Source organism: Plasmodium chabaudi (assembly GCF_900002335.3).
Source record: "Plasmodium chabaudi chabaudi strain AS genome assembly, chromosome: 5".
Taxonomy (NCBI): Eukaryota; Apicomplexa; class Aconoidasida; order Haemosporida; family Plasmodiidae; genus Plasmodium; species Plasmodium chabaudi.
This window is the reverse complement of record NC_030105.2, coordinates 926,944-949,723: the sequence shown is the minus strand read 5'-3', so window position 1 is coordinate 949,723 and position 22,780 is coordinate 926,944. Positions and strand designations below refer to the sequence as shown.

Below are 22,780 nucleotides of genomic sequence, written 5' to 3'. Positions count from 1 at the left end.
ACTATTATTATATTTTCTAATAAATAATTTTTTTTGTTTATTATTATTGCTTATTTTTAAGATTTCCAATTTTTTTAAAGTTTATTATTATTTATTAATACTTATATTTTAATATTAATAATAAAATACAAGATACATCAATAATACTTTACATAAAAAGAAGTATTAAGAAAGATCACATAATTTTAATATGGAATCATTATTTCCATTATTTGTTATATTTACTAATTTCAATTATAGAATTTGTTTTTAATTAGATATATATTAATTTTTTTTATAAAGATCGTTATAATCGTATAATTAGAAATATAACTATAATAAGACATTATTATATTTGTGAATATTAAATAAATTATATTGATATTTTTTATTTACGTTTTCTTGGATTTAATTTTTAATAAACGCATACATAAAATAAAATTGGGTTATTAATTAACGATAGTATTATTATTTAAAGATAACTAAGCAAAAAACATTTATATTTTATTTAGTTATTCAAACTATTAAGATACCGAATAAAAAAATGAACTCAGTATTTTTTATTAACCCTTTTGTATTTGCCTTGATAATATGTTGTCAATATTATCAACATGAGGCAAGAATAAATATGATACATAAAATGATTCTATTATTATGATACTATTATTATTCCAATATATATTTAATTTATATGTACTATTTTTAGGAGAATAAGAGCGAACATATATTTAAAGAGTCCAATGCAGCAGTTACATTGTCATCAAGAATTAATAGATTATTAGCAGAGTGTGAAGTAGTACCAACCACAAATCCTCTAAGTTCACATCGACAAAAAGAAATGGAATTCAATGCCGAGTCACAAAAAGGAAAATTGGAAATAAATCTAAATGAAAACGATATTGTTAATTTAGAAAAATTTATAAAAGAAAATATGAATAATAATAATATGATTAACGATGACGATGACGATGACGATGACGATGATGATGATGATGAGACAGAATCTGAGGACGAAGGATATTCTTCTAATCACAAATCATGCAATAAACGAAAAACCTTAGAAAACAGCTATGACAAAAATCCCAAATATTTTTTGGGTATTAATATGAAGAAAATCAAAAAGTATATATGCAATGTTAATGTGAGATCAGGATTTTTTGGTGCTGGAGCTTTTGCCCTTGGTTTCCCAATTAACCAAATATTAAACCCTACAGATATATTGGCTCCCGAGTATGTTTCTAACTATTGGTTATCCTTCGCTTTGTATTCATATGTCGGTACATTTTTACTTAATGTGGGTTTCAAGACCAGAAAACAAAATATTTAATATCATTTAAGGGCATTTTAAAATTTATTTATGCAATGAAACATAAAATATATACATCCATTGGATCCTTAAACTATAATCATACATAAAAAATGGTGAATATTAATAAATAATTATATTGATATAATTTCATTTAATAGTAAATATTCGCGTTTTTTATGTAATCCGATGCATAAATTGTATATTTCACGATTTGTTTATGCTTTGGCAATAACACCTTTAAAATGATAATAAAAAATAGTATTTGTATAGATTCCCCAGATATATGTACTATGAAATAAATATATTTATCATGTGTTCTTTAAAAACTGTGATTAATTGCATATTTTTCGTATATTGATATATTTATTGTATTTACATATAATATAGAATTGTCATAAAAATCCGAACTTTGTTTGCTTTTATTTTTTTGTTCATATTTGGCATTTATTTTTTTCGTTTGTTTGATAAATATATTTATTATAAATTAAAAACTCCAACTAACATCCTAGACATGTTAAAGAAGTTTGTTATATACACTTAGTATTAATTTAAGTAAAAAGGGAGAGCATATTATATATAAAAAAAATATAAAATTAATTAATGATTTAAAGTATAATTTGGATTTATATTAAAAGTTTATTAACAATTTTATATTATAATACATTTATAAAATGAAAAATCCAATTACTAAACAATAACCATATGTATTTTATTATAAAATCTACGCAAAATCGTAGAATACAAAACAATTGAGAATATAATAAATTAGACAAGGATATAGCATATAAATAAACAAATGGTGAAAATAACATATCAGTAATAATCAACATATTTGTTATTTATAATAGTGGAAATGTAAAAAAGACACAAAAACAAAAAAAATAAATTCAACTAAAACAATATATTATTGCATATCGATGCATATAATGTATTTTAATGTTAAATTATACACAAAATATATTTTTATAAATGTTGTGTTTTATTATTCATAATAAAATTTTAATTATTATTGGCAATTTTCTTCATTACTTTCCTATTAAATTTTTTTAATTTATTTATAAACTTCTTTCGATGTTTATGGAATTTATCAAATTTACCCATATCATTTAATTCTACTATTATCTTTGTGAGCACATATATAACAATTGCAACGTTTATCGCAATTCCAATTGGGCACTTCAACCAATAAATCTTGTATCTCATCGTTATCAAAAAAATCTGTAATATCATTTCCGTCTAAATTTGGATTATTATTACTTTTTTCCTCTGTTTTATTTATGGGGGATATGTCTAAAACTTTTACATTCTCATCTTTTGGCCTAATAATTTCCTTTTTATTATTAATATTTAATTGAGTTAAACAATTTTTTTCATGCTCTATAAATTTGTCATCGTTATTATCTTTATTATTTGGTATGCTCTTTCCAATTTGAATTCATTTGGGTTTTCGAAACTATCCTTATTTAATACATCATATTTTTTATTTGTATCATTTTTTGTCTTTAATTCTTTTTTGTTTGTGTCATTCATAAATATTTCGATAATTATTTCTTTTTTATTTGATGGATATGTTTTGTTTGGTCATATGAGTCTCTTATTTTATTTATTTCCTTTATTTCATTTTGTTTAGTATCTGTATTTATAAAATGCTTATAATCCTGTATTACATTTTCCTTTGTTATGCCTTTATTTAGTGGTTTGTGTACTTGATATAATGTATTTTCTACTTTTATATTATTTTGCTTTTTTAACAAATCATCTGGATTTTATTCAATTGGAGTATAATCATTATGTAATGGTTCAAATTTTTTATTCGGGAGCCATATTTTATTTAGTACAATTGGGGGCGAATCTTTTAATAAAGAAACTTTCAATTTATTTTTATCCTTCTCATTATTTTGTCTATTGATTTTAGCATTTTCTCGTTATTATATTTACACTTTAATTATCCAACCAAAGTTTAATATATGGATCCATATTGTTCATATAACTTATATTAGTGATTTATATTATTATAGATAATTCTGTTTTCATTTACACTTTGATTATTAATGATAAAATAATAATTATAATGATGAATTATATACCCACTTATGTACTCTCGAAATCAAAATTTTACAATTTCCTACGCGTATGCATGTTGTCATTATAATTCATTTGTACAATCACTAAGCATTTTGTAAATATTTATTATATATCGGTAAAAACAAATTATAAACAAATGTATATAACATTAATAAATAAACAAACAATAAAAATATATAATGATTATTTATAAAATATGAAAATTGCAACCCAAACAACTATATATAATTTAGCTTAAAACAGGCTTATATAAATAACAAAATTGGCTTATATAAATACGCCCAAACAATAATAGTAAATATAAAAATAAAACAAATATTTTGGAATTACAAATACAATGAATTATCGCATAATATCAATAAATTGTTAATAAATATACAAATGTGATTTATTTTGTATTTATATACTTTCCACTATTACACATTTTCACAAAAATACATTTTTTTTATTATATATCATAAACAAATAAAACATAAATGATAAAAAATTTTTATATAAATAATTACTTTTTTTTAGCATTTCAAATTAATAAATTTTTACATTTTTTTTGAGTTAATAAGCCATATATGTAACTTTATTTTTATGCTTTATGTTTATGAAAATATATAAGGTGTATCCATTAATTATAAGGGATATAGCTGGAAATTGCCATTAAATTATATTAAGAATATTATTTTATTTTATATAGTAAAATTTCTCAATTCAATTAACAAATATATTATTTTTTTTAAAAGCATTTACAATTACTCAAAATTTTGATTTCACTCAAGCAGGCTTGCTTTGTAATTTATATATACATAGCTCATCCCTTGTGTTGTATAAACCATTTTGTATTTATTTTTATTGAACAATGGGTTTTCCAATTTATTGGACAATTCATTATAAGCCTAAATTACATAAATTAAGTACCTTTTTTATAAGTTACCAATCCCATGTCACACATACCTTATATAATATATTTTTGATTTATATAAAATGGGAAAATATATAATAAAATTAGGGCTTAAAATGGAACTAAATACTAACATTAATTGACATAAGGTCTTTATTAAGAGTTAAATTGTTATAATGGCATATTTTTTGGTAAATCTTTCTCTTATCATCAAAACCAAGCTAGACATAGCAAAAATGTAATCAGTTTAATGAGGATATTTCTTGCTACCATCATTGTAATCTCATAAAAAACTTCAATCAGGTTGTATATATTATATATATATTAATACAACACATTTTAATAACCCAATGTAACTATTACACCAGACCAGTATTTCATATAATAATATCTCTGATTATTTCTTATTATTTAATAATGTACATAGCACAATATTTATATATTAAATTATTAAACTAAAGTTTTTTACTTTTATAAAAATCTTAATATTCTTTTGAATCATTAATACTCCTTTATAACATAAAATGATATTTAAAATCGGTCTTTAAATATTTAATACGTATAAAGCATACTTAGAACCTCGGAAATACATACCATAAAATATTTATAAATATTAAAATAGCTAAAAACGATATATAATATACATATTTGATTGATATAGTCCTTTTGATGAATAAAAACTATTATCATTATTTGAATTAGCAATTCATTTGCAAAAATAAAATGGTTACGGGGATCTAAACAATTGATTTATTTAAAAGGAATATAAATATATTGGATATCATTCTTTTTATGCATAGATTATGAAAAGTGCATTATATGTTACATGATTTTCCAAAAGTTTATGTATATTTGTTCATGTCTATACATTTCAGTTTGTTGCATATTTAATATATATGATAAACCAAAATTATTTTATTCCCTTATTAATAATTTGAATTGCACAGAGTTTAAAGTTGCGTTGTCGGGAACGCATATTATGTATTTATATCACAATTTAATACATTTATTTATAAAATTATATATTGTTTTTTATTTTCTTACTGTTATATTAGTTATTGCATTTGGAGTAAATGTCTATATAATAGAATATTGCAATCTTATATTTAAGTTGGCAATAATACAAAATAAGTTTTACCTATATATAATTGCAAATAATCACTACTAAAGATGAAGATAATATCATTAGGCCTAATTTCCTCAATACTATTTAGTATAGTTTTAGCAAAAAACAGTTCGGAATCAGAGTCCACCACGGGTTGCGTAATATAATAAATAAGCACAATAATGCATCATATTATATATGTCCATATTAATTGTTTTAATTTTGTATATAAATATAATAATAAATTAACAACATTTGATATATTTTTAATTTTGTTATTTTTTTTAGTTTCCATTCTGTAGAAAAAAAACAAAGAAAGGCCATAAGACGGCAGATGAACTAGTTGAAGGTAAGGATGAGTATAACCCTGATTTACCAAATCTCAAATTTATAGAAGAATTCGAACCAATGACATTAGAAGGTTGCAAAGGACGCCTGAAGGAATTAGATGATCCCTTTGTCTCAGAAACCGATGGTATGATTATTGATGAAGTTACAGGATTTTCAAGAAGAAAAAACGATTCCGTTTTATCAGGATGGTATGTTAGACCATATGAAGAAGATTATGATCATATGATTAAACTTAATTTTATACCTCTTAGCGAATATTATCAACGCAAACAAAAGAACGCACATAAACAAAGTGGAACCTACACTCCAATATGTAGGATGTCTGAAAAACAAGAAATAAATACAATACATGAAAACGACTCAAATATACTACATGAAGATAAAGAAAATGAAAATAAAATTGAAGAAAAAGATGAATTAGAAGAAAAATCGATAGCTCAATTATTTCCCGAGGATAGAGAAGATGATAAAAAAATTAAAGAGATAGTAAGAAGGTTGTATCGTGTCTGGAAAAAGGATAAAGCGGAAATTGATAAAACAGAAATTGATAAAACAGAAATGAAGAAGATGGAGGAAAAAAAAATGAAGAAGATCGAGAGAAAGAAAAAGATGACGAAGCTGATGAATAAAATAAAATGCTGGAATTAATAAATGATGCATAAAGGAAATATAAAGTGATGTAGCCCTAAAAATAATTATTGAAAAATCACAATGAGCAAAAGCGAAACTATTATATATAATATATTTTTTTATAGAATAATAATAGTAATAAGAAACGACTAAATGCTTGCAAACATTTCAAGTTATATACTTTTTTAATTTTTAAAATGTCGTTTTCTTATATTCATGTTAAACATGACTATATATATTATTTAGTATGGTTTGCTTTTGTGCATACCATATTTTAAATATGTTTAAATTTTATCATAATTTTTAATTACATTTTAATGATATAAATATTTAGTGTGGTTATCATATAAAATATTACAATTAAATTTATCATGAATTTATAAGTTATTTTAATTATAAAAAATAAAACATATAATAATAGTAATTTAATTTAGTTATTATGTCTTATCACACAATTTGATAGAATTACTATCCCAATTTAACTATGAAGAATGAAATTATGAATATAAGAATCTATATATGCTAATATTTTGTTCCCAAAATAAAAGGCATTAATTAAATTTGTCGTATAAATAATCATCTTTTATTTTATTAACAAAAAAAATCAAAAAAATAAATTAATAAATGTACATAATCGACCTCGATAACATTTTATGTATATAATAATCCTATTTTCTCCTCAACTCAGCAACTTCTTTATTATCTCCATTACTTTCTTCATTTATCATATGGTTCAGGTGATATTGGGTGAGGAAATCATAATATATTATTTTATTGTAAACTTCCTTCTTTTACCCATTTTCTCATGATAAATTTTGTAATAATTTAAGTCACGTCTCTTCTATAAGAAAATCGGCACTTTGGATTCATCTTTCGATGTCGATTCCAATATTTGATCAATTGATCTATAAACCATTAATCATAAATTAACAATAAACATAAAAAGTGCATAGTTCAACATATTTACTATTAAGTTATATTAACACAAAATGCAATTATTATAAGTTTTCCTATACTTTTTTTAATAATTTATTTCCTATACATATTTAAAACAATTATTTAAACTAATATATTATCAAATTATACAGAATTAAACACAATTTAACACTTAACTATAACCCGAATATGGGTTCCACAAACACAACTTTAACCCTGATTCACAACATAAAAACATACAAAAAATATATAATAAATATACATATATAACTTTATGTTTTATTGATTACATTATTTAAATATTCTTATAAACCCCAAATTTATGTTCCAAATTATGGTAAAAAATTGATTATTTCCAAATAGTCAGCCTTAACATATATCAATCATTATTACTATTCCTGGAATAATCACTCTCGTCGAATAATATATAATTATACTCTTTCCTCTTTATTTTTTTTCGTTTTTCTCTTAAATATTGTTTTTGAGATCGTTTACCAAATCCAAATAATGAATACTAATATAAAAATGGTAATCGTATATACATTTTTTGATAATCCCATATAAAGAATTACAAAAATAAATTTTAAAGATTATATTTTTAAAATCCTTTTTATTTACCTTATAAGCAAATCCCAAGAAAATAGGTATTGCAACAAATATAAATGTAATTAGCGCATTTTTTGTTAATGAACATCGTGAATAAGGTGGGAGGCATGGAAAACGACCACATCCTTCTTTTTTTTCATAGCATAGATTTATAAAATTATAATAATCAGTTGATAATATAGATAATATTTGACTATATAGACTGCCTTCAGTATCAGTACCATTATTATTATTATTATTAAAGAGTATTTCATATTTTTTAGCAAAATTTTTGGCATCATCCAAACATTGTGTGCAATCTGAATCGTCGTCATCAAATTTATTATACATGTTACATAACGATTTAAGTGCATCATAAAATATAGATATATCTTTAATATCCTTATTCATCAAATATAGTTTATTATCTATAAGCTTCTTATAGATATTATAAGCATTAGAATTAGTATCTTTTATAGAATTAATATATTCTTGAGTAGGTTGTATACAAGTATTATAAAAATTAATTACATTGTCGATTTGGCCATCGTTCTTTAGTCTTAACATATGAATTAACCATATCACAATGTAATAGACAATATCGGTATTACTTTTTGCATTAATCGATGACGAAGAACAATCCCATAAATTTTGTTCAAATAACCAAAATGATACAGCATTAACTTTATCGATATCATTATCACTTTTGTTAGTGAACAAGTTTGTGGAATATTCATCATCATTAAATTTATAGTCTCCTTCATTTAATTGATCGAGAAAATCAGTCCATACATTATAGAAACTTCTACACTAAGAAAACAATTAAAAATAATTATTAGACATGTGTATTATTAAAACAAAGTTAATGACATTTATATATAATACAATATCAAAAAATGCATATACCATATTTTCAGCCATTATAATGAAATTTTATTTTTGATTTGTAAATTGAGTGGGATCATGCTGTTTTATATACACTGCACCAAATATGTGACACAAATACTTTATCCTTATATATGGCAACTGTCTGTAGTTAAATATATTATAATTTTCTCAATAATTAAATTAGTATAGAATAACAAAATAATATTATTACTAAAGAAGCGTTCTATTTCTTTTTATGATAATTGGCTATATTACATTAAATAGAAGGTTGTTTAATACACTCCCGATTGAATGTATGTATGATCCGTTTTATACAAAAAATATTATTTTTACTAAAATGTGGTATGGCTTTATTATAAAAATGCATATACTTTTATAATGAATTTAAACCATATTTCCTTATACGTATATTTTAACATAAAAAATCTATACCATATCCTTTTTTAGTAGAATATTTTCTAAAGCATAAGTGCTGAATAAATCTAAAAAGTTATGAATTAGGCTATTATTATAATCATTAAAAGTATATAAATAGATATTTAATAAGATAGATTAAATATTTATATACTTGTTTCTTATAATATATAATATAGTTTTTTTCTAAAGTTATAGAATTTACAAAATAAATTGAATATGCATAATTTTAATATTGATTTTATTTAATATGGATAAACTCATAACCAATTTTAATAAATCCAATAACTTTATTTTTATTCCTATATACTCAATTTAAAAATATATCTTATTTGATAATTTTATAACATATTTTACGCACCTTTTATACTATTTAAAACGACAATTAGCACTAAACCCGTATTTGTTGAGCTATTTATAATCTTAAATAATTCTTTAAAGTCATATTATTTTTAAAATAATACTTAGAAAATATTAGTTTATAACACATAAATAACTATTGATGCAAGTTTAAAATATAATTGAAAACTAGGTGTAATTAGGCTGTTATATTACCCTTTGTTAGGGGAGAGATAAAAGATATATTTGCTCTTTTAATATATAAATATTAGCTAAATGGTTTGAATTTTCATTTTTATCTTATGTATTCTAATTTTCTAATTGTCAATGTGTATACATTCAGATAATTTATTAAAAAATTTATATTTTATTAATTATATGATAAAATATTGCTATTTTAGATTAAAAAATGATGAATTGCAAACACTAATAATATAATGCACTCTAATGTGCAATAATAAAAAGGAATTGATATAATTGAATCTTTAACTGTTTCCCATCAATCAAATTTTTTATAATATAAAACCATATATCCCCAATTGTATATTTAACAAAATATGTAACGCTGATGCCTTTATAATGCACTGTTATATCCCATTGATTTATTATTCATTCAATAAAATATATATTTATATATCTCTGTTAGAAAATATCATTATATTTTTATATAATTTTTTACTGAATATGCATAAAAAAACATTCTATATCGAAATGCATGAAGAGATTTAAAGGGACACTTTTTATATTTTTTTAAAAACTTTATTATGAAATATTTCAATATTTATTGATTTAAAAAAAATATATATTTTTTAGTCATTCATTATGTTAGTGATATTTGTATTTTTAAAATTATATAAATATATTTAAAATTGAAAATTAAGTGAACCATTCCAGCAGCATCATACTTATAATATTATAATAATATAAATATATTTTTTAATTATTCTTATGACTTTAGTTACCTATAATAATAAATGAATTTACATATTTATCATTTTAATACTTATATTGAGTTTTAAAATAGGCTCATAAATTCTGAACCTCAAAATAAAAGTTATTAATAATTTTATCATATAAATAATCGTTTTTTCTTTTATAAACAAAAAAAATTAACAAAAAATAAAATAATAATTGCCATATAATTTTCTACATGCTTAATAATTCCATTTTCTCATAAACTCAACAACTTCTTTCTTATCTCCATTACTTTCTTCATTTATCATCGGGCTCAAGAGGTACTGAGGAAGGAAATCGCTCTAAATGTCTTTTGATTGAAATTATAATAAATTATTGTTTTTTATTCCAATTTTTCTCCATCAGTTTCTCACATTAAATATTATAATTATTTAAATCAACGCCTCTTCTATAACTATATCGATACTTTGGATTCATCTTTCTATATCGATTCCAATATTTGATCGATTGCCCCATAAGCCATTATCATTAAGTTATATTAACACGAAATCCAATTCTTGTGATTTGTCCTATACATATTTTAATACTTTATTTCCTATATATATTTAAAACAATTACTTAAACTAATATATTATCAAATTACGCAAAATTTAATGCAATGCGGTATATAACCCTAATCCATATATGGGTTCCATAAACACAACCTCAACCCTGATCCACAACATAAAAATATGCAAACATACAATAAATATACATAAATATTTTATTGATTATATTATTTAAAAATTCTTATAAACCCCAAAATTATGGTCAAAAATTATGGTCAAAAATTATGGTCAAAAATTATTTATTTCCAAATAGTCAGCCTTAACATACATCAATAATTATTACTATTCCTGGAATAATCACTCTCTTCGAATAATATATAATTATACTCTTTCCTCTTTATTTTTTTTCGTTTTTCTCTTAAATATTGTATATGAAGTCGTTTATCGAATCCTAATAATGAATACTAATATAAAATGTCAAGAAGCATATGATGTTTGTTAAAGTTTGCATATATTTAATGAAAATCATTTTTAATATTATATTTATAAATTCCTTATTATTTACCTTATAAGCAATTCCCAAGAAAATTGGTATTGCAAATGCCAATAAAACTGGAATTAATTTACTTGTTATCGACGAAAATTGTAGAGTTTTTATCTTTGAAAGAGGTGGAAGATCGGTATAACCACTACATTTTTTAACAAAATAATTTTTAAAATCATCATAATCAGTTGATAAAGTGTACAATATTTTTCTATACGAACTGCTTTCATTAATATCAGAATTTCCATTAAGTTTTTCAAAATTTTCAACAAGTTCGTTAGCTTTTCTGAAATAATATTCACAATCTTGATTCTCTTTATCAAGTTCAGTATACATATCACATAATGATTTAAATGCATCATAAAATTGAGATATTTCTTTAATACCAATATTCATCAAATCATGTTTTCTATCTATAATATCCTTATAAGTTTTTTTATCACTAGATTTAGTTATTTCCACATTATAATACTTATTTTTTTCTATATGTTGAGTATAAAAATCATTTAATTTGGTTATTCCTTTTTGTGAGTATTTATTTAGTTTATAACTTAACCATAAAATAGCGTATTCGGCAAGTTTAGCATTTTTTAAATCATCCTCGTAATGATAATCAATCTCTAGCAATTTTAATAAAAATAAAACAGCAGAGCTAACTATTTCGGCATAACTAAAACATACTCCTGTCCCCCTCTCCTTAACATTACAATAAGCCTTCAATGCATGGTTAGGGGTAAAATATACTCTTGAATCTTTCTCCTTCACATCAATAAGTCTCTCGATCGTATTAATTGCACCACACTATGAAAATATTATAAAAATTAATAAAATATGTATTAGTATAAATGTTACTGAAATGAAAATTAATATAATTTATATGCAATGCAACATCCAAATAATATAAGAAAAAGTATATATACCACTGCAGAAGCCATTATAATGAAGTTTTGTTATAATTTGGAGATTATGCTGAACGATACTATTTATATATATTGCATAAAATATTTATTGTATCTACTAATCTCTTTACATAGCAATTATATTTCGTTAAACATATTATGCTTATGGCAATTAGCTAAATTACCTTAAATAGGGGTTGCTTAATATACTTTTGCCATATGTATATATGATGCATTTTGTACAAAAAATACTATTATTACTACAATCCTTGAAAGTATATAAATCGTTATTTAATATGATAAATATCATTTTTATGTACTTGCTTCTTATAATATATAATGCAGTTTTTTCTAAAATTATTGTATTTTCAAATTAAGTTGCATTTTTCCATTTCTAATTACATATACATAAATATATATAAATTCATGATTCATTTTAATAAATCCAATAACTTGGCTTTTATTCCTATGTACACCAATTTAGGAATATACTCTATGGGTTCTTTTATAATATATTTTGACCATCTTTCTATGATTTAACACAACAATTAACAATGACCCATATTTATTGAGCTAATTATAAGCTTAAATAATCCATTGTATATAATATATTTTTAGAATAATAATTAATATATATCACATTTTTCTTTCTTATTAACTATGTGATATGTGAATATGTAATAAACGCGGTTTTATGTTATCAAAATGAGTTTAATAAAAATGTTTTCATATAAGATATTTTAAACCGATTGTTTGTTTAATTTATAATTGTACTCTTTGGTTGGAATGATCAATTAATTTTGGAGCAGTGCAACATAATTTACATTTTATAAACCCAATTTTATTAGAACCTAAACATATATTATGATTGTATATTTTATAATAAAAAGTATTTAGTTTTAGATATAAAAACTATACTTTTGAGGAGAATTATTGTTATTTTTATTGGTATCGTTAATTCTAATATTAACACATTAAAAAAAATACTAAATCAAAAGTGTAATATTTCATTTGATATTTTATGCATACAATTTTAATTTCGTTATACCTTTAAGAATATATATAATAAATTTATATCTATATTGTGTATCAAATAAACATAATATATTAATCTAATATTGTTATTGTTGTTTGGGCTATAGCATTGTATACTACAGTGATACATTTAATGCACTTAATAGGAGCACTTAATAGGAGCACTTTAAATCAATGTATAATATTTCCGTATTTTATTGATTTAATGTGGAGCATTTTAGAATATATGTTATTTCGTAATAACAATATATTTAAATTATATATTTATAAGTTTGTGTATATATAATAACCTAATATAAATATTATTAGCTCAAAGAAATTTAATTATTATATTCCTTTTCGACAAAATAATATTCATATTTAATTATATGAAATTTCCACAATAAAACAATATTTCAATATTATTTATTAGTAAAGTATTTTGTTATATTATATCTATAAGCCTATAATAATAATGCTATTCCATCTATAATATTATTTATAATTACTAGAACAAAATGTGATATAATTTTTTTTAATATACTTATATTTTATTTTTTAACTATTTTAAAATATAATTTATTTATACATCAAAGCTATATAGTTTAAAAATTAATAATGATTAATATAATATTATCCTTTATATTAAATAAATTAATGTATATAGAATTATTCCTATTATTTGAATTTGAAACTTTAACATAAAATGATATATATAACTGAAAGTTAAAAGGACAGTATCCATATATATAGTGAATTTTTTATGTATTATTAAAAATGTTAGATGCATAATATGCCTTTTATAGGTAACGTTGTATTATCGAACATCGATCGATAGTTTATGAATCTATATTTTATTATTATATATTAGTAGTTTGTTTAATTAATGCTACAAACACATATATTAATCTGAATATATATTGTAATATAGAGGAATATTCAAAATGATTTTTATTATAATATATAGATGCATATATAGTTTTATTATTATAGCTTGGCTAGGGAACGTTATAATTGAAATTAAAATAAATATGGTACAAATAATAAGTTTTTCTAAGTAATATGCTTCATCAAATAAAGAAACATGCTATGCTATTCATGATTCAATATATATATGGACTAATAAATCTTATATAATAGATAATAAAGGTTCTTATGCATAGTTAGCCCCAAATTAGCAATAAATTATAAAATGTGAAGTTATAATATTGTCACATTTAATATATATGAGAATATCAAATAGAAGTATTATACTTTATGGAAAATATGGTATGCGACCCCTTTCATATTAATGAGTATACCCCTTTTTGAGTAAATATTTAGACATAATCTCGAGATAAAATATACGGTGGTGATACATATATTTAATCAACACATACAGACAATAATATTATCAAATTACAAAAAATTAAATTACAGTATACCCATAACCCTATCTCAAAACACTGATTCAATGAACAAAACAATAACCCATAATATACAACCTTAGCCCATGATACATAATCTTGGCCCATAATGCACAACCTTAGTCTATGATACATAATCTTGACCCATAATGCATGAACGCCTCGGCATCAAGAATATTAAAATAAAAAACAAATTAATTTTATGTATGCACATATATATGTTTCTTGATTTTTCAACTTTATATCTCATTATTTTATTTTTATATTATATTTATTTGTATTTTTTTAATTTTATATATACTATTTTTACTATCAAAAGGAAATTTATAATTTGTATTTATTTATTTATTTATTAAAAAAATGGGCATCAATATTATTGCCAATAAATAATTTTTATAAAATTAACAATTTTGCTATAAAAATTTTATTTAATAAAATGTGTATTAAAAGTGACGAAAAAATCACGAATGTGTGATCCTCATAATATATATTTGACCATATTATTATTATGAGATAAAAAAATATTATTATTATAGTAATATTATTAATATATTAATTGACTGCATTCCTCAGATTAAATTATTTATTTTAATATTTAAAAATAAATAGACGCGCTTTATATTAAAACGAGCATTATCAAAGAAATTTTGTAAAACAAATGGAAGCAAATAGCAAAAAAATGATTTTAATATAATTATTAATGTAAGCATATATTTCCATGCCCAATGAGTTGCTTTACAAATTTTAAGATGAGTTTGATCAATTGTAAAAACATCAAATCTGTGTATTCACAATGGTATATATTAAAAATGTAATTTATATAATCTAATTAAAATGATTTATTTTTAAATATTATATATTAATGAAATTATGAATCATAATATTTTTGATATTCATTATTTATGAAAAATTCTGTATTACATTGTCTTGTGATTGAATTATTTAAATAAAAAATATATTAAACTTATAAATATGATAAAAGCATACAAACTGTTTTTTAAGTAATAATATGTATTTTTTAAAATAAATATTCGTTTTTTATATTTATTGGAGAATATTATTTGCTTCAATTTTAATTATACTTGTTCAGATTTTCGAGTTGTTAATTTGTGATTAAAAAACATACTAATATATATTTTAATATTTGGTTGTGTTGTTCGAAAATGAATAAATTTTATATTCAAATCGTTTTGTTTCTTTTAGGCATATTCCTATATGGGAATAATAAAGCCCTTGCAGCTGATGCCGCTCAAATAAAATCTACGCAACCCAAATTCAAAAAACGTTATCCTACGTAAGAAAATACAACAATATATATCTCTCTCTCTCTATATATATATATATATATTACATATTTCATTATGATAATATTAAATACATACATATACAACAATGCCATATATAAATACAATACATTTATTTCTGTACACATTAAAAATATGTTCATTTTTATCAATGATAGTTCAAGAGAAATATATGAAAACAACAAGCACTTATTATGTACAAATCCCGAAGAAACAATAGGAGCGGAAAAACTTATGAACGACGTTGTAAAACAGTTAGAATACCATGCAACAAATAAAGACGGTTATAGATCGCATCCATACGGTCCTTATCGTGGTATACGTTTTTATGAAAAAAAGCATGATAACAATACAAATATTGAAAAAATGGAATATAAAGTTTATGGACCCAATAAGGTATTAATTAACAAACAACATTAAATTTTATAAACCAAATTAAATTAAAAAATTATTATAACTTATATATATTTACACGTGCTTCCATTAGCATAATAAAGTAATAAGCGAGATATGGGACCCCGATAGTAAAAATTTCCTCGAGTATGGCTCTGTTAAAGGTATACACAACATAAATAATTAGTCAAATTAACATATTATTGTTACTATTTATTTGAAAATTCCCGATTTATTATTGCCATTGTTATATGATGCTATTTATTGTTTCCCATATTTCAAACTCATGATATTTTAATTTCATCTATCCAATTTTATAATATTGTTTTTTAGTAAAAATTGAACGTGTGTACAATCCAAATTTAGTATTGATACAACAACGTTACAAAAATGGGCCGCTGAGCCGTGAGAAATATTTTTATGCTTTAGTCAAAAAAGTTCAAGTAAGGAAACCTTTCCTCTTCTGTTTCATTATAAATAGTATTTCTCATATTATAACATGCAATTTATTCAAATACACTTTTATTAATTTTGTAGATATCGCATGACACAACTATAATTGCCATGGTTTCACCAAATGTAAATGATCACCACCCTTCCAATATAAAATATAAAAACCCAATAATAGAAAATGCAAATTCATTCAAAATTGATATTGATTCTGAAGATTATATTAGAAGAGGAAAACTAAAAAAAACGTTTGTTAACATAGCTGGATACTACATTAAAAAATGCAGCACACATACTGATCTCACCTATATCGCATCTGTAAGTGATATGCAAATTTTAATAATATAATAATATATTTCAACAATTGTTAAAAAAATAGTGTTTTAAATAAATGTGCATATTTATAATATATACTATAATTTGCAAAAAATTTTAATGCTTTATATATTCATCCATTTATGTTTTTTTCGTAGATTCCTGGGCGTCCTTATTTTTTTTTTTAACAAAAATGCATTATTGGAAAAGCTTGGGATTATTACCCCTTCATATATATTTTCCATCATCGTAATATTTGGAGATTTATGTTAATAAATTGGTTTATTTCCATGCATAATATCCGAGTTAAATTACGATCATAAAGTTTTTTTTTGCTTTAATAATTTTTTATAATTAATTGTTTATATCTTTTAATATTAGACTGCATCTATATATAGTAACTCATAAGAACTACAAAAATAAGTATTATAAGTTATGAAAAATATTTCTTTATGGCAATCTTTTCATATTATTATGATAATCCGTTTTTTTTACTCAAAATCGATAAGTTTTGTTTTTCTTTTACTATTTTTGCAATTTTAATTGTCCTTATAAACCAAATAATTTTCATTAAAAACTCTCTCCAAATAAGACATGTCTTATTTCTATCAATTGATGCCATATGAATAATCTATTGATGATTTATTTTCCTCTTTCTTTTTTTGGATATTAAATTGAGTTTTTAGTCTTTTCTCTATTTATTTAGTTTTTTATAATATAACCCATATATCCAAATTGGATCTTTAACAAATATATAACGTTGATACCTTTATAATGCACTGTATATGCCATTGATTTGTTATTCATTCAATAAACTACATATATATATTTATTAGGAAGTACCATTATATTTTTATATAATATTTTACTAAATATTTGTAAAAAACAATTCTATGTAGCATATAATAGGAAAATAGGGGCTATTTTTTACATTTTAACAAAATTGTAATATTTTTTCAATAAAAAATAATTCATTTTATAATAAAATTGTTTTTTAAAAAGGATTTATATATTATTAATTACTGTTATTCATGGAATTTTGAAAAAAATGATAATCAGGTACTAATAATCCATGAAAATAGCAAATGATAATGTCATATTCAACTAATACATAAAAATACATATTTATTTATCTCATTGAACATATTCATTTATAACTGTAAATGAACTTACTTATTTATTATTGTTATATATTTATACGTACTTTTAAATGTAGAACCATAAACATCTTGGCTTTACAAAAAATATAAGACATTAATTAAATTTATCATTCTATAGTGTATCATTTTCTTTTATAGACAAATAATTAACAAAAAAAATAGATTAATAAATAATATGAGATCGTCCTGCATAAGTTATATATATAATACCTAATATAAATATTATTAGTTCAAAGAAAATTATTATTATGTACCTTATCGATAAAATTAATGTTAATATTTAATTATATGAAACTTTCACAATAAAACAATATTACAATATTAGTTAATAACAGAATACTTTCTAGTTTATATATAAATATTTAATAATAACTCTAGTTCTATCTACCATATTATTTGTAAATATTTGAAAAGTTATAGAACAAAATATGATATGAAATTTTATTAATATACTTATATATTTTTTTTAATTATTTTTAAATATAATTTATATATACATCAAAACTATAAAATTTAAAAATGAATAATGATTAACCTAACATTATATCTTTATAGAAAATAAATTAAAGTATATGGAACTATTTTTATTATTTGAAATTAAAATATTATCATAAATGGTGCTAAATATAATCAAAAATTAAAAGGATAGTATACATATATCTGTAATTCAAATTTTTATTAATATGCATATTTTTATTGCATTATTAAAAATAATAGATGCATAAAATGCCTTTTATAGGTAACGTTCTATTGTCTATTCCAGATCGATATTTCATACATCTATATTTTATTATTATAATTAGTAGGTTGCTTAATTATTGTTAAAAACACATATGCTAATATGAATATATATTGTAATGTAGATGAATATTCAAAATGAGTTTTATTATTATAGTTTAGTTGGTATAATATAATTTAAATTAAAATAATGGTGACACAAATAATATGCTTCATCAAATAAAGAAATATTGCGTTGTTCATGATTCAATATAGTTATGGACTAATAAGTCTTATATAATAGATAATAAAGGTTCTTATGCATAGTTAGCCCCAAATTAGCAATCAATTATAAAATATGAAGTTACAATATTGTCCCATTTAATACATATGAGAGAGCCATGTAGAAGTATTATACTTTACGGAACATATGTTATGCAACCCCTTTCATTTAATGCTTATCACCCTTTTTTTGTTTACAAACATCGACATCACCTCGAGATTAAACATACGGAGATGATACATATATTTAATCAGCATTTACAGATAAAAATATTATCAAATTATAAAAAATTAAATTACAATATACCCCGAACCTTAACTCAAAAGGGATATTCACTGAACAAGACAACCCATAAACATAACTTTGACCCACAAAACATGAACGCCTTAGCATCAAAAATATTATAATTAAAAAATAAATTAAATTTATGTATATATACATTTCTTGATTTTACAACATTATGTCTCATTATTTTATTTTTATATTATATTTACTTGTATTTTTTTTAATTTTATATATAATATGTTTTACTATCAAAAGGAAATTTATAATTTGTATTAATTTATAAAAAACTAAGGGTGTCAATATTACTACCAATAAATAATTTTTATGAAATTAACAATTTTGCTAAAAAAATGTTATTTAGTAAAATTTGTGTTAAAATGATAAAAAAATCACAAAATGTGCGATTCTCATAATAAAATTTTATGACACTATTATTATGCAGTAAAAAATATTGTTATTATAGTAATATATAAAATTAATTGCATTTCTCATTTAAATTAATTATTTAATATTTAAAAATATATAGACATGGTTTATATTAAAAACTACACATTATCAAAGAAATTTTATAAAACAAATGGAAAAAATAGCAAAACAATCGCTTTAATACAATTATATATACTTACATTAATAAATATTTAAAAAATATATATTTTTTAATAATATTTTATTACTTTTATATTTTTATTTTAAATGGTTAATTTTTTATTGGGTAAAAACAACATTGTTTTTTTCTATTATATACAAATATATATGTGATTCCATACATAATGGGATCTTTTATAAATTTTAAATTGAGTTTAATCAATTATAAAATATAAAGCGTGTGTACTCATAATGGTATATATTAAAAATATCATTTATATAATTAAAATTATATATTTTTGATATTCATTATTTATGAAAGCTTCTGTTATTGATGTCGTCTTGTAATTGAATTAATTAAATAAAAAATATATTAAACTTTTAAATCTGATAAAAGTATACATTTTGTCGTTTAAACAATAATTTGTATTTTTTTAAAATAAATATTTGTTTTTTACACTTTATTGGAAAAAATGATTTGGTTCAATTTTAATTATACTTTTCCTATTTTTCGAGTTGTTAATTTTTAATTAAACAAAATATTAATATATATTTTAATATTTTGTTTGGAGAGTTCAAAAATGAATAAATTTTATATTCAAATTGTTTTATTTCTTTTAAGAACCTTCCTATATGTAAATAATAAAACCCTTGCAACTGAACTTGCTCCAAACCAATATACAACAGAATCAAAAAATCGTTATTCTACGTAAGAAAATACAACAATATATACATATTACATATTCCATTATGAAAATATTAAATATACGCCTGTGCAACAATGTTATAATATAAATGTAATACCTTTATTTTTTTACCCATAAAAAATATGTTAATTTTGATCAATGATAGTCCAGAAGAAATATATGAAAAAAACAAGCATCTATTATGCACCAATCCAGAAGAAACTATCAATGCGGAGAAACTTATGAACGAAGCTTTAATACATATAAAATTTCATGCTATAAGTATGGATGATTATGAATTTTGTGTAAAAAATCCTTATCATCGTGTTCCTTTGCATACAAAAAAACGTGAAAACAATATAGATATTGAACAAATTCAATATAAAGTTTATGGTGCCTATAAGGTATCAATTAACGAACAATATTAAAGTTGTAAACCAAATTCAATTAAAAAAACAATTATAATGTATATATTTCTCTTTGCTTCCATTAGCTTGATGAAGTAATAGATGAGATATGGGATCCCGATAGTGACCATTCTTTAAATAAATTTTCTTCTACAAGTATACAAAACATAAATAATTGTCAATTTAACATATTATTGTTATTGTTTATTCGAAATTTCGTGATTTATTATTTCCATTGTTATATGATACTATTTACTGTTTCCCATATCTTCAGATTCATGATATTTTAATTTTATCTATGTAATTTTATAATATTTTTTTAGGAAAAGTTGCTCGTGTGTACAGTCCCAATTTAATAATGATACAGCAACGTTACAAAAAATGGCGTTTTGACCGTCAGAAATATTTTTATGCTTTAGCTACAAAGGTTGAAGTAAGGAAAACTTTCGTCTTCTGTTTCGTTATAAATCATATTTTTCATATTATTCACAATAATATATGCAATATATTTTTAATAACTTTATAGCTATCAAAATATACAACTATAATTGTCATGATTTCAGCAAATATAAATGATCACTACCCTTCCAATAAAGAATATAAAAACAAAATCATAGAAAATGCAAATTTATTCACAACTGAGATTGATTCTGAAGAAGATATTAGAAAAGGAAAATTAAAAAAAACGTTTGTTAACTTAGCTGGGTACTTCATTCAAGAATACAACAGTTATGTTGATATCATCTATGTCGAATCTGTAAGCAATAAACAAATTTTAATAATATAGTAATTTATTTCAACAATTGTTAACAAATATATTGTTTTAAATAAATACACGTATTTATAATATATACTATAATTTGCAAAAAATTTAAACATTTTATGTATTCATCCATTTTTGTTTGTTTTCTTAGATTGATGGAAATACTTTCATTTAACAAAAATGCATTATTGGGAAAGCTTTCGATTATTTTTTCCTTCATATATGTTTTTCAGCACCGTAATATTAAAAAATTTATGTTAATAAAACGATTTATTTCCATGCATGATGGTTGCTTTAAATTACCATCATAAAATGTTTTTTTGTCTTAAAATTTTTTTTTGCCTTAAAAATGTTTTTTTGTTTTAATAATATTTTTTTGTATATTATTTGTTTATATCTTTAATATTATGATGAATCTATATGGATTAATTTTTTGAATACTACAAATATAACAGTTATTTCTTATTATATTCCTTTTGTTTGGTGTTTATCACTCTTTTTCTATTAAATATCTATAAATTTGCATATATTTGTTGTTTCTGTTGTTTTCGTTTTTCTTATAAAACTCAAAATTAAGATTTAAAATTAGTTAT

General features: G+C 21.6%; 7 protein-coding genes across 7 annotated transcripts; 4 read left to right on the top strand and 3 right to left on the bottom strand.

The window, feature by feature from the left end:
- Positions 1-523: 523 nt before the first annotated feature.
- Positions 524-1,306, top strand: PCHAS_0525451 (Plasmodium exported protein, unknown function; the record flags this gene model as incomplete). The annotated part of the gene is made up of 2 exons (XM_016798226.1): positions 524-595; positions 686-1,306. The coding sequence occupies 2 exons, from the start codon at positions 524-526 to the stop codon at positions 1,304-1,306; spliced, it is 693 nt and encodes a 230-aa protein (XP_016655464.1).
- Positions 1,307-2,390: 1,084 nt separating this feature from the next.
- PCHAS_0525441 (Plasmodium exported protein, unknown function) lies at positions 2,391-2,818 on the bottom strand (the record flags this gene model as incomplete). The annotated part of the gene is made up of 2 exons (XM_051320976.1): positions 2,391-2,665; positions 2,743-2,818. 2 exons carry the CDS (start codon positions 2,816-2,818, stop codon positions 2,391-2,393), a joined length of 351 nt encoding a protein of 116 aa, XP_051176931.1.
- A 2,617-nt stretch (positions 2,819-5,435) lies between these two features.
- Positions 5,436-6,369, top strand: PCHAS_0525431 (erythrocyte membrane antigen 1; the record flags this gene model as incomplete). The annotated part of the gene is made up of 2 exons (XM_016798227.1): positions 5,436-5,528; positions 5,659-6,369. 2 exons carry the CDS (start codon positions 5,436-5,438, stop codon positions 6,367-6,369), a joined length of 804 nt encoding a protein of 267 aa, XP_016655465.1.
- A 1,297-nt stretch (positions 6,370-7,666) lies between these two features.
- On the bottom strand, positions 7,667-8,781 carry PCHAS_0525421 (CIR protein; the record flags this gene model as incomplete). Its single annotated transcript, XM_051320974.1, has 3 exons — positions 7,667-7,801; positions 7,906-8,682; positions 8,779-8,781. 3 exons carry the CDS (start codon positions 8,779-8,781, stop codon positions 7,667-7,669), a joined length of 915 nt encoding a protein of 304 aa, XP_051176930.1.
- A 2,524-nt stretch (positions 8,782-11,305) lies between these two features.
- On the bottom strand, positions 11,306-12,455 carry PCHAS_0525411 (CIR protein; the record flags this gene model as incomplete). The annotated part of the gene is made up of 3 exons (XM_016798229.1): positions 11,306-11,440; positions 11,542-12,321; positions 12,441-12,455. 3 exons carry the CDS (start codon positions 12,453-12,455, stop codon positions 11,306-11,308), a joined length of 930 nt encoding a protein of 309 aa, XP_016655467.1.
- A 3,547-nt stretch (positions 12,456-16,002) lies between these two features.
- PCHAS_0525400 (fam-a protein) lies at positions 16,003-17,489 on the top strand (the record flags this gene model as incomplete). Its single annotated transcript, XM_016797401.1, has 6 exons — positions 16,003-16,133; positions 16,302-16,539; positions 16,631-16,700; positions 16,870-16,979; positions 17,074-17,304; positions 17,460-17,489. The coding sequence occupies 6 exons, from the start codon at positions 16,003-16,005 to the stop codon at positions 17,487-17,489; spliced, it is 810 nt and encodes a 269-aa protein (XP_016655262.1).
- Positions 17,490-20,912: 3,423 nt separating this feature from the next.
- PCHAS_0525300 (fam-a protein) lies at positions 20,913-22,362 on the top strand (the record flags this gene model as incomplete). Its single annotated transcript, XM_016797400.1, has 6 exons — positions 20,913-21,040; positions 21,184-21,421; positions 21,511-21,580; positions 21,748-21,857; positions 21,951-22,181; positions 22,339-22,362. The coding sequence occupies 6 exons, from the start codon at positions 20,913-20,915 to the stop codon at positions 22,360-22,362; spliced, it is 801 nt and encodes a 266-aa protein (XP_016655261.1).
- Positions 22,363-22,780: the final 418 nt, after the last annotated feature.